Below are 17,492 nucleotides of genomic sequence, written 5' to 3' on the forward strand. Positions count from 1 at the left end.
CTGACTCATCAGCTGAGATGGGGTAGAAGTGGCAAAGGAAAGCTGGAGTTTGGAGGAAACATGAGGAGGCAGAGTGAGGCTGAGAGAGCTAGTGTCCTCCCCAGAAAGGGTCCACAGATTTACCTCCATCCCCTGAGGGTGGGCACATCTCCATTAGCCCTGAGTTGAGGGTGGGTGGGTGTGGGGGTCAGAAAGTGAGAGGAGAGGAGTATGCCCTGTGGCCATTCCCTTACTTAAAGCATTCCCTTACTTACTGAAGCATCCTGCTAGGCTCCACAGGCCCAGAGCTGAGGCTTGGGAGAACAACTGTCAACTAGAGGACATGGAGATAAATCTGTGGACCCTACAATTGAATGGAGAGAGTGAAGTACAGATTTTTTTTTAATATAATACATTAGAGGAGGAAGAAGTGAATTCTAGGAGGGGGAAAAAAAACAGAAAGCTTTTTGGAAAAGGATCCATCTAAAGGAGTCATAGGACTTAGATTCATCAAGGTAAGGCAGGGAGCAAAGGGGGGATTCCAGGTGCAATTTGTCTGACAAAAGGCGCAGAGGTCAACAAAGGCATGGACCAGCCAGAGTGACCAGAGCTACCAGCCACTACTTTAAACCAAGAACCCCACATCCAGTGCAGATCCAAAGGCTGTGAACCAATGAGAGACAGTGAGAGCTGTGGTTGGAATGAATAATTTGGGCAGGCAGAAGAGAGGCTGCAGGTGGGGAAGCTACATGGCGGCTCCTGCAGAATTCTGGGTGAGTGGAAATGAAGGTGAGAAACAGAAGGGTGAGAAACAGGAGAGTGGCCCTGAAAATGGGGAAGAGGGACAGGTGTGGGTGAGAGAAACTATCACCTCCACTTCTCAACACATCCTTCTCTCCAAGTTCACAGACTTTTCTAAGACACCAATTTCCTGATCATTGCTTAAGTGGCAGCTACTTCATCTATCAAGCCAGATTCCTCTGGTCCTACAGGCAGGATCTGTGTTTCCAATGGCATTTGCCAATTACCCATCCTCTCCTCTCACAGGACCCTGTGATGGCTTTACCATTCAGCTTTAGAACTCTCAACCTCTCCCCGTTGCTCCCACCAACTGGTTTTCTGATCTTTTCTTCTCATTCGCTAAAGAGTTGCATACTTCTCTCCAAATTTCACTGGCTACCCAGGGGTGTTCTCAATAATGTCACTCAATATACAGTCAACTTTGCAAGTAAATAGTGTTCAATACATGAAAGAATAAACTTAGCTCTGTGTATCAATAGAGACAATATATGGCATTAGACATGAAATTTAAAATATTGTGAAAACAAGGGTGTTTTTCCTAGGGCATCATGTCATGTATAATCTCAATCTATGAAACAAACACTCTTAATCTATGAATAATCAAGGGTTTTTAACAGTTAACTTTGTTAACTGTTCCCATATGCTGAGTTTTCATCGTATTTATAAAATCTTATTTAACAGCATTCTATATGAATGTGCATATATTTTTAATAAAGAGCTTGAAACTTCTGGTCTACTGTTGTCCATTTTGTAAAAAACAAAAAAAAAAGAAAAAAGGCATTTCTCCAAGGAAAATATTTATATTCATAATACAATGATAACCAAGTTACTTTTTAAAGAGCACAAAATATTTGCCACTTGATTCATAAGACAATAACTGCTGCACGCATTTTGAATTCATAAATTATGATTCAGCTTTAGACTCAATCTGTACTGAGTTACTCAGTGTCATCATGCCTCAAATCTAGTAAGTAATTAATATAATTAATGTGGAGGTTTTGGGAAGCAGACAGTCTATATATATATATACACACACATACATACAAACACAGGTCCCTATATTTACACCTGTAAAATTCTGGGAAAAGTAACATTTAAGGAAGAAGAACAAGAAAGACAGTAACAGAAAATACTTTATGTTCTTGTGAATAAAGAATAATACCTAGGTATAAAATTCAGGACAGTCTCAAGTTTAATAACTTCCAGTCCACATATATGATGTTTCCATTCTGTGCTCCGATGACTGAGACTTACTAATAGACTTAAATGCCATAATCTAAGAAAGATACTACCATATATCATCAATTTAGTAATTAGGAAATGTTTGTTAAAGGCAAGAGAGAATACCATTTTCCAGGCATCACTAATTAAATCCTAGTTTTATATTTAATGGCTTGAGGAGAAAGAGTGTCATATTTTGGTTTCCATTCTCTACAACCCATAGTCAACAGAATCACCCAGAGAAACCATTAGCAAAGCGCAGAACTATGATTTCTACCCAGCAAAGCAGGAGAGGAGGAAAAAGAATAATAAACTTCGGAAGCTTAACCAAAACAATACAAGGTAGGAAAGGGGGAAAAACACTTTAGAAAGCTCAATAAATAAATCAAAATAACACAGAGAGAATAAAGCCTAACACCACAGGAATCACATTGATTATAAATGGATGGTGTCTAACCAGTAGCAACAAAAATAAAGAGAGTATTAAAGTTCTGAAAGTCACACACTGATAGATTTGGCCCATTAATCCCAATATTTTGAGCATGTCTTCTTTGTTTTGCTCAATATTTTGAGCAAATTTCTTATGATCTGGTGGTTTCAAATCAAAGCATTTATCATTTTCAATTATTTAAGTATAATATTATATACTATGATCAAACATGTATGGAATAATGATTGTGAATGATGCTAGCTGTTACTTTTGGGGAGACAGGGAAAAAGAGGAAGAAAAGATTTTTAAAGTTATTATCCTGCACTGAAGTTGCTGACTATCTTTTGGATGGGGGGGTGTCCTCAGCTTTATTGAAACTTTTTTGCTTGTTTGTTTGTTTTGTTTTGTTTTTTGAGACGGAGTCTCGCTCTGTCGCCCAGGCTGGAGTGCAGTGGCCGGATCTCAGCTCACTGCAAGCTCCGCCTCCCGGGTTTATACCATTCTCCTGCCTCAGCCTCCCAAGTAGCTGGGACTACAGGCGCCCGCCACCTCGCCCAGCTAGTTTTTTGTATTTTTTAGTAGACACGGGGTTTCACCAGGTTAGCCAGGATGGTCTCGATCTCCTGACCTTGTGATCCGCCCATCTCGGCCTCCCAAAGTGCTGGGATTACAGGCTTGAGCCACCGCGCCCAGCCTATTGAAACTTTTTACTGACACTGAGCTAGGATGATGTTTCTCGTGTAAGTATTTCCCTGTACACACTGACAGCTAATATACAGCCTAAGAGTATTTCACATTCCTGACTCTTAGTAGTAAACAAACATATTCTCAAAGGAATAAAAGAAAACATTTCCTCCGTTCGTGTTTATCTGTAATCCTGTTAACAAGCTACACACAAGTCATATCTGCCATCATAGAAACCTCATTTAGTGGTAATAGCAATACCTGTAACAGGAGTTCGGTTTTTCAGCCTATCAACTTCCATAGTGAAGTCATCCTTCAAAAAAAGGAACCCAATAATGGAAAACAGGTAGACGAGGATGAGAGCCAGGACTGCAGTTAGAATAATAGAGCGGCCATTTCGTGTGACACTTTTTATGACATTCAGCAGAGTCTCTTCTCTGTACACCAAATCAAAAAGCTACAAAGATAAAGAAAACACTAATAAGAAAAGAAGGCATTGGAGGAAAAGGTGAACAAACATAAATATAATTACAAATACAAATGCAAACCATTCTAGTTTATATATAAAGAAATAACCTAAACCACCTTAAAATGAACCAAAGTATTTATTTCTTCTCTAGCTAGACTATATTAATAAACTGTTTTTCTGTAAAGATACATATAGCACAACATATAATGTGAATCTGTGGGTTTCATAACCAACATAATATCAATTTACTAAAACATTATAAAAATAGCTTAGTTTTACATTTGAATTCAGAAAAGTTATATTGTACTTTACCAACTGAGCTACTTATTCTTTATTTTTGGTCTTACTGATATTCTGCAGTTACTTCTGGAATATGTAAAATGGCTTAAGTGAGAATGCAAATTAGGTCCTCGTAAGTGATGAATAATTGAGAAATTCATTAAGTGTATTATTTAATCAAGGGATTAGAGGTGAAATTGTAAGAAGAGTTTCATGAGTCTGATGCAGTGGGAAAAGTATGAAATTTAAAAATATTTGGAAAATGCAAACATCCTTCCTTAGTAACAGGGTATAATGAGGAAAAAACCTATTACTTAAGTATATACTTGGAAATGGAAGTAGAAACAAAAATATAATATGTAATTTTGCTAATTGACTTTCTCTAATAGGTTACTGCCTATTTTGTCTTCAGTAATAGAAAATCTACGCACTAGTCAAGCTCTGTGTTTGCAATCTGTAGTAGACACTAAGGACAATTTAATTTATTGCTACATTATAAAGTTGAAATTATACATTAGAAAGTACATGTTTTATTATTAAAATCTGGTTAAATGCAATAAAATCACATTCACTTTTAGAAAGGTATAAATGTCTGTTTGGAAATGAATAGTATTTAAAAAATTGGAATAATTGGAGTTTGTCTTCTATCTGTGGGCAGTAATTAGAGTTTCTGAACTGGCTGAAATGATCAATTATGTGTCATATACCCTTTCAGGGCCTTGGTCTATTTTTTTTCTGAGTACTGAGGGTTATACAGTTACTGTCCAATTTAATTGTAGTCTTGCAAATAATTGCTATCTAGATATTAACTTGTTTGCTCACCTTAGGAAACTGCTATTTTATGATGGTTAATTTTTTTTAAAGTCTATTTTGCTATCTATTTACCTCCTGGAAGGAGCAGTCAGCTTTAGAAATAAAGTCAATATTCTTCAGTACAGACAAATTAACTAATGCACATTCAACTTCCAAATTGTCAACATTGTGGCTTATTAAATTTATTTAAGCAGAAAGTTGACATAGTCGAGATTTTTCTTTAAGTTAACTCTGCAGAGGTTTAAAGAAAAAAAAATCTGGCAATGTGCTGTAGTTCAGCTCTAGAGAAGGTTTATAGCTTTCAGAAGCTCCTGGGATGCTTGCTAAAAATTCACATGCCTGGGTTCCATTCTAGGCCCATGGAATCAGAATCTTACAAAAGCTGTTGACATTGGGCAGGCTGATTGTTCTTTCCATTTATTTCTGAAAACAAAATCTAGAGTGTGGTTTTTATTATTCTGGATAAAGGACTGCCAATTTTGGGTACAACAGGGAATTAATATTCACATATTTTTCAAATATAAAAAATCTTTAAAAAATATGCTTACATATGATTTTTGGTATTATGTATATTACGATTTTCTTCTAGTACTCTAAACATCAAAATAGACTATATCCTTTTCAGAACCAACCCAATAAGAACAAACTAGCATCAATACTGTAAGATTTGAAAGATAAAAGACCAGAGGAAAATACAATTAGAAAATGGGGTTAGTAAAAACATAAACATGAGTACATAATTTCACATGTTTTTCGTATTATCTGATATGGGTGGCTCCACGTCTCCACCCAAATTTCATCTCGAATTGTAATCGCCATGTGTCAGGGGAAGGACCTGGTTGGAAGTGACTGGATCATGGGGGTGATTTCCCTCATGCTGTTCTTGAGATGGTGAGGGAGTCCTCTGGAGATCTGATGGTTTTTAAAGTGGCAGTTTCCCCTGTGCTCTTCTCTCTTTCTTTTGCCACCATGTAAGACATGCCTTGCTTCCCCTTCAACTTCCACCATGATTGTAACTTTCCTGAGGCCTCCCCAGCCATGTGGAACTGTGAATCAATCAAAACTCTTTTGTTTATAAATTACTCGGTCTCAGGTAGTATCTTCATAGCCATGTGAGAATGGACTAACACATTCTCTGTTTAATGGATCTTGATATTCCTAGTCTCCCATAGTATCCCTATCCATTTTATAAACAAGAAAGTTGAGCACAAAAGCATTATAAATTCATCAAATCCTATACATTAAATGGGTAGAGCTTTCTGTATGTCAATCATACTTTAGTAAAGTGGTTTAAAAATTATAGAATATTACATGTCAGGTAAAAGTGCTGGGTATAATAGGACTTTATATATCACAAACAGGTTAAAAAATGAACTTTTTCTGGTGAATCAGGGCAAAAAGAATTCATATAGATTGTTAGAACAGAAAAAATATCTACTAATGAATAACTTAACTGCCTATAAGTTTATATGAAAATACAATAGACAAATCTACTCTTCACTGTGGCTCTTTCAAATGTTTGAGGGTATATGGAAAATTGGCCTCATTTCAGTCTTCTCAAATGGGTGTGCTAGATAATAGGGAGGCAGGAGGTGCTGGATTTGTCCCTCATGACTCAGCCAAATTTTTCAACAAAATGTTTTTAGATCTTTAACTTGTTTTCAGGGATCATCTCATTGGACAATGCTCTCCACTGCATGCCAACTATGAACTGGAAAGATAAATAAATTGTTCCTATAGCATCATGATGGTAACCTGGTAGTGCTTTTTAAGTTTCAAAATATTATCACATATGTGTATTGACTCCTCTCCTGGTTTATGGCTATAAACCAGTACATATGTAGGAAGGTAAATCAGAATTTTTTTAAAAAGCAACCTTTAGAAAAAAAATCTGAAAGAGCTGCTTAATGAGTTAAATATATGTAGATAAGTTTAACAGCAATGACATATTAAACCGAAAACTAAAAGACTGTTCTTAAAACAACTGCCTTTTTGCTATGATTTTTTAAAATTCCCCTCATTTTACTTACATGCCACTCTAAAGGTACACACAATTTTTGATATTATAAATAAAATACAGTGATTTCAGTACCGAAGAAAATATACTCCTATTTTGTCTCCCACACTCTGTAGGAGAATCTTTAAATGTAAAGGGAAATATTAGTTGGCTGAAAGCAAAAGCAGCCCTTGTCATGTGAAGCCTGGGTCAAGAGGTGGGGTGACTGGTTGCTTCTCAGAGAGGAAATAAAGAACTCCACCACCTGTGTGGTTTCCCAAAGAAAAAAAGACTACGAATGATAATAATTCACGCTTTTCCTAGGAAATTCTAAAAATAACATAATTTGTCCTAAATGTCAGGCTTTGCTTAAAAAAAAAATCAAAGGAAGAGGCATAAGAAGCAGCAGTATTGTGTACTTTTTCAGCAGTGATTGTCCACATAGCGATGTACTCACCAGGAAGCTATAGAAGAATTCATGGACAAAAAGGCCCAGCATGCAAACCAGGACATACGCCACGTGATAGAGAAAGGCCATATCCAGGATGACTGCTCGGTACCCACGGGTGAACGTGCCACGATTTCCAACAAAACTCACCAGAAATACAATTTTATTACAAAGCTAAAGGGAGGAAAGGATTAGAGATTACTGTCTTATTTATCCTGAAACTCACATGAATGAAAACTATTATTCATGAAGTCCATGACTTTTTGACATGGATGAAACTATTATTCATTAAAATCTATGACTTTTTGACACGGATGAAAACTATTATTCATAAAGTCCATGACTTTTTTCATAATTTCTCATTTTATCGTTCTTCAGTATTGCTTACAAATTGGCAGGTAAACATTACACATGCAAAACTTGCATCCTTTGCAGCTTCAGGAAGAGAGAGAATGATAAGAGACTATGCAATCAAGACAGGTCTGGATTTAAATCTTGGCTCTTCCATTACTGTTGTATGACCTAGTCCATGCAGTTGAAGGACTTAATGGTTTATTCTGAAAAACTGGAATAAAAGAACTTCCACCTCATAGAACCCCTCAGATGATTAAATGATATAATACGTATGAAGTCCTTAATACAATGACTCCTAAAAATATTACTTTTATTATATTTTTATAGTAACTGTAATATGTAAAATGTTTTTATTATGCTGTAAATATAACAGAAAAATATCTTTTCAGAAAATATCCAGAGAGCTGTTCTTGATTTTGTGTTTTCATTCTGGACTTTGTCTACTGAGTAGTATTTTAAACAAGTAAGTGATTAAAATTATTTTTGCATTTAATTTACTTTATATACATAGAAAATATAAATATACTTACATACCTGAGTCAAATTAATGTATGTATATATTTTCTAAGCCCTATGTGTGATAATAATTCAATAAACATTTTGGAGTGTTTATTACGCTTCTGACCATGTACAGTATTTATATTCAAACCACATTTTATATTGCCTTTTGTGGCATAATTTTCGAATGCAGAAATTTATACTGAGATCCTTTGGCAATAACAACGATGTGTGTGCACTGATTTATAAACTTAGCACCATCTATTTAGTTCTAGAATCACTGCAGTAATTATAAACCAAAGAGCCAATTTTGTGTCTAAGTCATCAAGGAAAGAATTACAGATTTCAAGGGTTTACAGTTTGCTCTTCTTAATTGTTCCGAGTTCTTTAGGTTATCTAATGGAACCATATTTGTCCTTAAATGTCCAGTCCTAACTTTGGAAAAACAGGTTGCTCTTTGCAACATTGTTGATTTGTTCAATATATATTAACAAATTATGAGGAATGATTTTTAAATAACACAAGAAGGACCATAACACTTTGAAGTAGATGCAAAATTTGGGGGATTGGAAAACCTTTTCCTTTCCATTTCTGAAGTTCAAATCAGTACAGATGAAGTGAGAAATGGGTTACTACTACATGTTTTGAAGAGCCAACCAAATTAACATAGCAACTAAAAAGGCCAAAACTTTCCTAAATTTCTCCCCCGCTGATTAAGCATCCTCTCAATAATCAATGTTGTTACTTCATTCATGTCTTACTTCACTGTTTAGTGTTTCATCATCAATATTTTATGCTATTATTAAGGATAGCTGTAGCAGAATGGATGCCTTTATATTTTCAGCCCAAGAGCAGGTTTAATATTATAAGAACTTATTATCTTAAAACCCAGGAAATATATAAAAATGCTAATCTATATGACATATTTAACAATAAACACCCCTGAAAATGGTGAAAAAGAATGTCCAGAAGAAGAATACTCAGTAGTTATTTAAATTGTTTTGAATGCCCATTATTATTTAAATTTGTACTATTTACCTTGATTCACCCACCAGAGTTCAATATGAAATAGAAATAAGTTGTATAAAAATAAAATTAATAAATGGAGTCATGAATTTTCAGAAAGATGAATATGTTTAAGACACATTGTTTATATGATCTCTAATTCTCTAAATGAAATCATAAAAATGATGCAGAAAAACTATTTATAAGCTCCATATACTGAGGAAAAAAATACACTGAATTTAAATTATCAAAAAGAACAATACGTTTCATTTCTCAAATAATGCAAAAACAAGGCTACATTTCTTCCTAAAAGAGACTCCACCATTTTCACCTGAAAAATAAAGATTTGCCTTATTTGTTTTCAGGTTTTGGTTTTTGTTTTATTTTTGAACCTTGATCTAGAGCTTGACGAATAGATTCCTGTTCTCTTCACTAAGTCTTGACGTGGAGTGGAGTTGATACTGACAGTGGCGTCTACCTATTTCTGCTGAGATCAAAAACAGGGAACTTGGTGTCCTTTTGTTTTAAAGTGTTCATGTGAAGGGGAAATATGTGCAGGAATAAATGATTTGGGTGGGAAAGAAGTTGAACTGTGAATTCTCCTTTCTTCATGAAATTTACAAATTGTTTTCATACAGAATTTTCCATGAAAGCTTGGAATATTTATGCCAACAATGAGCAAGTTGCTAAAACAGTTTCCCTTTTCATGTCATTAAAAAGTGGACATTGTCTAACCAGTTCTTCATTTGTCAATGCCATTACAGCAAGGGTCCATGTGGGTGACGAAAAGTGGATGGTGTGCCCAGGAAACTGGGCAAGATGGTCACAAGGCTCTTCTGAGCTGGTGCTAAGAGGTTCCTCAAGTCAACACACAAATGTCAATTTGAAGGACCATAACTGTCCTATTATATATATTTTCTTACTCTGTCTATTATTCAAAGCCATCCCTGATACAGTTTTTGTTGGGGATGAGGTGAATTGTGTGATGGTGGGGAAAGGGATGGAATTGAAACAGCATCAATGCAAGCTTTGGGACAGTTTTTTAAAAATGATAATACACCATCCAAATGATTTACCAATAGGTCTTCTGGAAAAAAAAAGCAAAATTAATGTTTGTTTAATTAATGTATACTAAAGTAAGTTCATTAATTTAAATTTACTTAAATTACCTATTTGTGAATTATGAAATCATTACTAATTATTTACTAAACAACTAAATTACTTACTAATTATTTACTAAATAATTAATATATTTAATTAATTTAGTTAACAATATAGTAATTAATTAGTAAATAATTTAACTAATTAAACTATAAAGTATATATGAAAATACTACTTATTTAACCAATAATGTAACGATTATTACCGAATAATAATAAAATGCTACTTTATTGAATAATTTAATTATTTAATTAGATACTTTATCAGTTAAATAAGTTATTCAAGAAAGTAGTGTTTTCATATATACTTTATAGTTATTGATATGTCTTTGCAGGACTTTTAACAGTACAGTATAGTGGAAAGACACTGAATTCGAAGGCGGGTCATCTGGTTGCAGTCTTGGCTCTGCCACTAATTTCTTGCTTTGGTAAATCCTCCTGGTGTCTATAGGACTTTGTTTTCTCATATCTAAAATGAAATGCTTAGAAGGGAATAATCCTTAAGCTCCCTCATAGCTGTAGAATTCTGTGTGATATCCTTTACATGTTACTATTTTACTTGATCACAGACATTTATAGCTGCTTTATCTTTGTCTTTACCTTATTCATTTGGTGTTATTTGGTACTCCGTCCCTGATCAAGAATTCTATCCCCATCTTACATTGTTCGTATGGGAAAACATGACCTATTTTTTAGGAATAAATCATATAAGAAAAAGACTGTCTACTTATTTATTGAAAGGTAAAACTGAATTTATGATTTTCAACTCAATTACCATATTTTCATCAACCATGTAAGTTAAACTTCTTACTAAAAATGAGATGGTTTGATTCAAAAATCTCCATTTCAGGGGCATTACATCTAAGGCAGGACAAGGTTCTAAGATCAATGTGTAAGGCAAAATTTGCATGCAGTCAAAATCACCCTGGAAATCTCTTAAATTGCTGACAAAACAGAACAGTAAGCACAGGTCATGTAAATGGTAGTGTCTCTTACTAAATTCAGCTCATCCTACTTTAACCCCAACACTGCAGCAGTTTTCTGTTTCTGCAACTAGAAGTAGTTAGGAGCATTCAGTGACCATATTATGTGAAAAAGAGTGTGTGTGTGTCTGTGTGTGTGGAGAGAGAGACAGAGAGACAGAGAGAGAGAGAGAGAGAGAGAGAGAGATAAAATGAAAGTTGTTTACTCTGAATATATCATTGAATTTGTGTAAGTTAAATGAACGTATGGTGGAACTCAACCTCACAAATTAGCAGTAACATGAGGTCTCCCAGAAAGCTATCTACAGGTAAGTAACTAGGGACATTACCCTATTAAATCTGAACACAGTGGCTCATTGTTAGTAGACTAGCTATCTGCTAAGCTCCATTTGCTTCTTCTCTCTGCAAATGGTGAGACCAAGTTATTAAATGAATTACACATTTCCAGGTACTATTAGAAAGGAAAAATCATTGTAGATAAGAAGTTTAGAAGATATTAAAAGATCTTTTGCTGATATTTTACTACATTGTTATTTATTTAAAAGTCTGAACAACAAAAATTAATGGAGTGGTTAAACAGATTATATAACACCCATATGACTGGAAATAACAGTTATTAAAATGAGATTTACAAATAATTTTAATGGCATGAAAAAATATTAAGTGACCCCGAATTTATAAAATGTGTGCTTATATTTGTCAGAATAATATATTAATTTCCATTACCAATAACCAACAATGCAGTGCAGAGGGAAGAAAACTAGACTGGGTTATAAGATATGCTTTATAACTGAGAAGAAAACACTTGGATTTTTTGAAATATCTCAAATATTGAGATCACTTCTGTGACAAGGCAAACTAGTTGAAATCTAGACCAACTGCTAGTTTTAGAAATGAATGAAGACAATAAAAAAGAAGCCAGTACTAAGTGGTTGAGTAACATAACACAGGTTGAGGATTTTCCTCCCTCTTGATTCCTTTTCCAAAAATAAGACTTTCTGCATTGGCTTAACATTGTGAAAGACAGAGTCCAGAAAAAACTCCCCGAGAACCAAAACACAAATGTTTTTACAATCAGAATAAGAATGTTTTACAATTAAAGGGTGCTTCATCTATTATTACAGATAGTTGGTAAACAGCTGCTATTGTTACTATTCTATCATTATCACCGTTACTAATCTTTTCTAAATCTTTTCAACTCACCTTCTCAACAACCCAGTGAAGATAGATCAGGCTTTAGCATCTTCCCTTCACTAATGAGAAGAATGAAATTCAAAGTCTTGCTGATTTGCCTAAAGTCTAGAACTCGGATGGTCATTAAGGCAAAACTGTCAGGTAGATGTCTTCTTCTGTTTTTCTTATTTCTGACACCTATACTTTTAGCATTTATAGTTTCACCCCTTACACAATGCAAACTTTTAAGTGTAAATAAATTAAGTTAATAAATGTACTAAAACTTAAGGTACAAAATATGACTAATTGATGTTTTCATGTATTTATTTCCTACCTCCTGGGTAATAATAAACCATAGATAGCTTTGTAGTGAACTTGTTTTTTGGTTTTTGTTTTTTCCTTTTTTTTTTTTTTTTTTTTTTGAGACGGAGTCTCGCTCTGTCGCCCAGGCTGGAGTGCAGTGGCCGCATCTCATCTCACTGCAAGCTCCGCCTCCCGGGTCTACGCCATTCTCCTGCCTCAGCCTCCCAAGTAGCTGGGACTACAGGCGCCCGCCACCTCACCCGGCTAGTTTTTTGTATTTTTTAGTAGAGAAGGGGTTTCACCGTATTAGCCAGGCTGGTCTCGATCTCCTGACCTTGTGATCCGCCCGTCTCGGCCTCCCAAAGTGCTGGGATTACAGGCTTGAGCCACCGCGCCCGGCCGTTTTTTCCTTTTTGAGATGGAGTCTCGCTCTGTTGCGCAGGCTGGAGTGCAATGGCACGATCTCGGCTCACTGCAACCTCCACCTCCTGGGTTCAAGTGATTCTCCTGCCTCAGCCTCCTGAGTAGCTGGTATTACAGGCACAAGCCACCATGACCAGCTAATTTTTGTTTTGTTTTGTTTTGTTTTTGAAACAGAATCCCATTTTGTCACCCAGGCTGTAGTGCAGTGGCCTGATGTCAGCTCAGTGCAACTTCTACCTCCCGGGTTCAAGGGATTCTCTGGCCTCAGCCTCCCGAGTAGCTGGGACTACAGGTGTGCACCACCATGCCATACTAATTTTTATATTTTAGTAGAGACAGGGTTTCACGATGTTGGCCAGGTTGGTCACAAACTCCTGACCTTGCGTGATCCGCCCACCTCAGCCTCTCAAAGTGCTGGGATGACAGGCATCAGCCACTATCCCCAGCAGTGAACTTGTTATGTTAAAATGAAGGTAGATGATACTCACTAAAACATTTTTATTTTATTTTTTGTAGAGATGAGGTCTCACTATGTTGACCACGCTGGTCTCGAACTCCTGTCTTCAAGCAATCCTCCTGCCTCAGCCTCCCAAAGTATTGGGATTACAGGCATGAGCCATAGCACCCAACCTAAAACATTTTTATTAATCCACATAATATTAAACTTATAGATAAAATTTTTTCTATCTATATCTACAATATAAAAATGACAATTATTCCATTGAATGTGTTTATCCCAAATTAAAGTTGATTTTTTTTTTTTTTTGGTCAAAATACTCTGAGCAGCCAGACACAGTGGCTCATGCATGTAATACCAGCACTTTGGGAGGCCAAGGCGGGTGGATCATGAGGTCAGAAGATCGAGACCGTCCTGGCTAACACGGTGAAACCTCGTCTCCACTAAAAATACAAAAAAGTAGCCAGGTGTGGTGGCACGCACCTGTAGTCCCAGCTACTCAGGAGGCTGAGGCAGGAAAATTGCTTGAACTGGGAGGTGGAGGTTGCAGTGAGCCGAGATCACGCCACTGCACTCCAGCCTGAGCGACAGAGCGAGACTCTGTCTAAAAAAAAAAAAAAATGCTCTGAGTTGGTAGACCATAATGTATCATTTGATTGTGCAAACAGATGTTCTATTCTGTGAAGGTCATTAGAATCCCCAGATTTCTACAGTTAATAAGGGAGAGATGTGGCATATCTACATGTATATTTTTTCTCATAAATAAAGTGAAATATAAAACTTGCCTCTTCTATGAAGAGTCATTTGCTATAGTGGAATTATTTTCACCAAACCTGGCAAAAGCTATCTTCTTATCCTCTCCCATGAGGGGGAAAAATATACCAAATGTCTTTGGTTTCCCCTAATAGACATTAGAATGTTATTCCTTATCTCTTTATATATTCTTGGTCCAAAAACAAAGGAAATGCAAATCGGTGAGTATGACACATCAGCTTCTGGATGGCAAGAACCATTTCCTTTATCGTCTTGGTATTTTTAGTGTCTATTATATAACAGAGGCCCAGTAAATGATTATTACTTTTGGCCCAACTCTAGCTATTATTTCACTTTGTCAGACTCATATTTTTTTTTCACTTGGATTTATGTCTTCTTGAGGGCCAGTTACCAGTTTACAAATATTATTTGCTTCTTCAAATAATATAGTTCAATATGCAATGTATGTTTTTAAAGAAAAAAAAGTCAAACACATAGGCTTAGAAAAATTTAGACAAATTCATGAAGATTCTCTAATTTGCTTGTTTGGTAATATGTAAAATTAGCTTATTTCCAAGGCATTGAAGGTACATGTTCAGTTCATGTAAACACCTTCTGAATGTTTCAATGCCAGCTGTTAAAGCAGAGAAACACGGAGCTGGGAAGGAGTAAGGCAGGTAGGATTACATTTATAAATGTGACAACTTCTCCCCTCAAGAAACTTACAGAATAATATATTTGGAATTTTACAAAATTATTTACTGATAGACTTATTTGTAGGTATAGTACACTTCCCTTCATTGACAATGATTGAGGATAATTGGCAATTTGGTTGCCTGAATGTTGTAGCTAATTGGGAGCTGTCAAATACATCATGTCTAATTTTTGAAGAATTGTAGTAAAATAGAGGTCAGAAACACAGAAACACAGAATTGGCCATATTAGCTCAGCTTTATAATTCTTGAAAGTTTGGTTGACTATTTTATTAATTAATTCATTTTAATAAATAAATATAATACATTTTATTAATCAAATATTTGCTAAATATTAGTTATTATTAAATCTTCGCTAAATATTAAATATTTATTACTAAATAAATATTTGCTATATATTTTACTTGCAAGCCACTGTAAATATATAAGAATACAAAGATAATTGTTCACTTATTCATTCACTCACTCATTAATTTATTTATTTAGGAAATATTTACTGAGCACCTATAATGTTCTTGATATTGAATGATCAATCCTTAAATATAGTAAAAGGTAGTAAGGGAGATTAGTCCTAATTACAGATACCAGAATATAGGACATTACATTGGAAACCCAGGAAAAGATCAAAAGTGCCTAGGTATTCAACATATAGATTAGCAATACTTATTTTCTTACCTGGCCATTTGTTATTTCATCAGCCTGATGGTTTTACCTTTTAATATCCCTGTATGGCTGTGCCATGCATAACGTTGGGTAGTCCCTTCAAAATTGTATTTCTCGGGTAAAATTATTTCTATAAATGTATCACTTGCTTTTTGAAATACTACTACTCTGGTTTACTTATTCTAAACTCACCTAACTCAAGCTTAACAATGTGCTTCCTTATTCTAATATTTCAAAATTTGGTAAAAAAAATCATCATATCTATGACTTTCATCAGTTTATAAAATTTGTTCACATAAAAAGAACCCAATTTAGTACTTTCTCATATAGAAATCCTTTTTCTTAGGTCATTTGATGAAAGGTGCTCACTTTCAAAATTCTATTGAACATAATTTAATCTTTTTTGGATGATTTACGATGTCACTTTGGAATATTAACAATGGCTCAGTCATTTTTGTCAATAGCTGTGGGTACAGGATGCAGAATGCATTAAAATTGGATTGGATTAAATTGATGGCAGAACTGGGTCATTCCCCAAATGTTACTTTCTTAAATATAGCAGTCTTTTATCTGTCATTTTTTCTTTCACTCTAAATTAAATAAAAAAAATGTACAAATCATGCTCTGGTTAATTTAGATTTATAATAAATTAGAATTCACCATGCACACATGAATGAAAAGCATATAGTTATATTTTTATATTTCATACATTTTTAAACTAATTCTGTAACAAGTATAAAGCTAAGTAAAGTACTTACATTAGCTGCACCAAGAAGTATCAAGGTAGGCCCAAGACCTATTGTGTATATTGATCTGAGCATTATTGATACAAGAAACGGCCGAATACCCACAGGCTTGGAGAAGAAAAACAGCATAGATGTGCAGATTGCAACTGCTATCCAAAGAAGAACCGAGAACAATGGAGAAAGTGTACCTGTAAAATGTGGAAAAAATGTATTGTTATTAAGAATAAAACTAAAAAATGCTAAAATATTTGCTGCTCTACTTTATATGTTATCATTAAGTCAAAGCCATAATCCACTAAATTTCAAAATGACCCCATCTACATTCTTCATATTTCAAGGAAATGTCTTTGAACACGTTACTCATTATTACATTTCCAGAAAACCTGTGATTACTTTCAAGCTACTTAAACACTCACTAATGTTCCTTTTATTAAGTCAGACAATTGTTCATCTTTCTCTCATATGAGGATGATTCTCTAAATACTTTTGATAGACATCTCTCTCAGGAACCTTAATTCAAAGTTTATGATTAATGACCATTAGTTATATAGCTAAATCATTAAAAAATTGAATTCAAACCTTGTCTTGTCCTATTAGTATCAAGTTTCCATATTCTAGATTCCTCTGAAGAATCTAGTAGAATAACCTTTATAAAATAGACACACGCTTTAACTGCTAAACACACATGCATAGATATGTGTATGAATACGCGCAAGAGTGTGTGTATTTGAAGGCCAGCTCAACTTCTAAATAAAATGGTTAGCTATTTAATCATCAGAAAATTCACATTCCAAATGTCTTAAAAAACAAACTCCGTTACACATAAGATTTCTTAGAAACTCCCCAAAAGAGAGGCTCAAAAATATTCTTTCTTTAATAAGTAGTACAATTCATTGACATTTGCACTGACATGTGCATTCAAGGAATCCTTTCCTGAAGGTCACGTGGTGCTGCATTTGCAGAAGTAAATTAAGAGGCAACATTCTTGGGCTGGTTGGATCTGCTCTGGGGCCTCAAATGCATGTCTATAGGCTGACATAGAAAGGAAACAACAAAATGGAGATTTTCCACTACGTCCTCTGGTAAATATTCAATAACAGTCTTATTCTTTTGGCCACACCTCTTATCTTTATTTATAAAA

The 17,492-nt window shown here is 34.8% G+C and overlaps 1 protein-coding gene across 2 annotated transcripts in view; it reads right to left on the minus strand.

The window, feature by feature from the left end:
* The window catches only part of ITPR2 (inositol 1,4,5-trisphosphate receptor type 2), a 495,598-nt gene that overhangs the window by 74,160 nt on the left and 403,946 nt on the right, over window positions 1–17,492 (minus strand). For both annotated transcript variants that reach the window (XM_028829349.2, XM_028829352.2), the window contains exons 49-51: window positions 16,364–16,539; window positions 7,130–7,294; window positions 3,377–3,572 (exon numbers count right to left, since the gene is read on the minus strand). In XM_028829349.2, coding sequence (XP_028685182.1) covers window positions 3,377–3,572; window positions 7,130–7,294; window positions 16,364–16,539 — 537 coding nt within the window. The remainder of the gene's footprint in view (window positions 1–3,376; window positions 3,573–7,129; window positions 7,295–16,363; window positions 16,540–17,492) is intronic.

Source organism: Macaca mulatta, chromosome 11 (genome assembly GCF_049350105.2).
Source record: "Macaca mulatta isolate MMU2019108-1 chromosome 11, T2T-MMU8v2.0, whole genome shotgun sequence".
Classification (NCBI taxonomy): Eukaryota; Metazoa; Chordata; class Mammalia; order Primates; family Cercopithecidae; genus Macaca; species Macaca mulatta.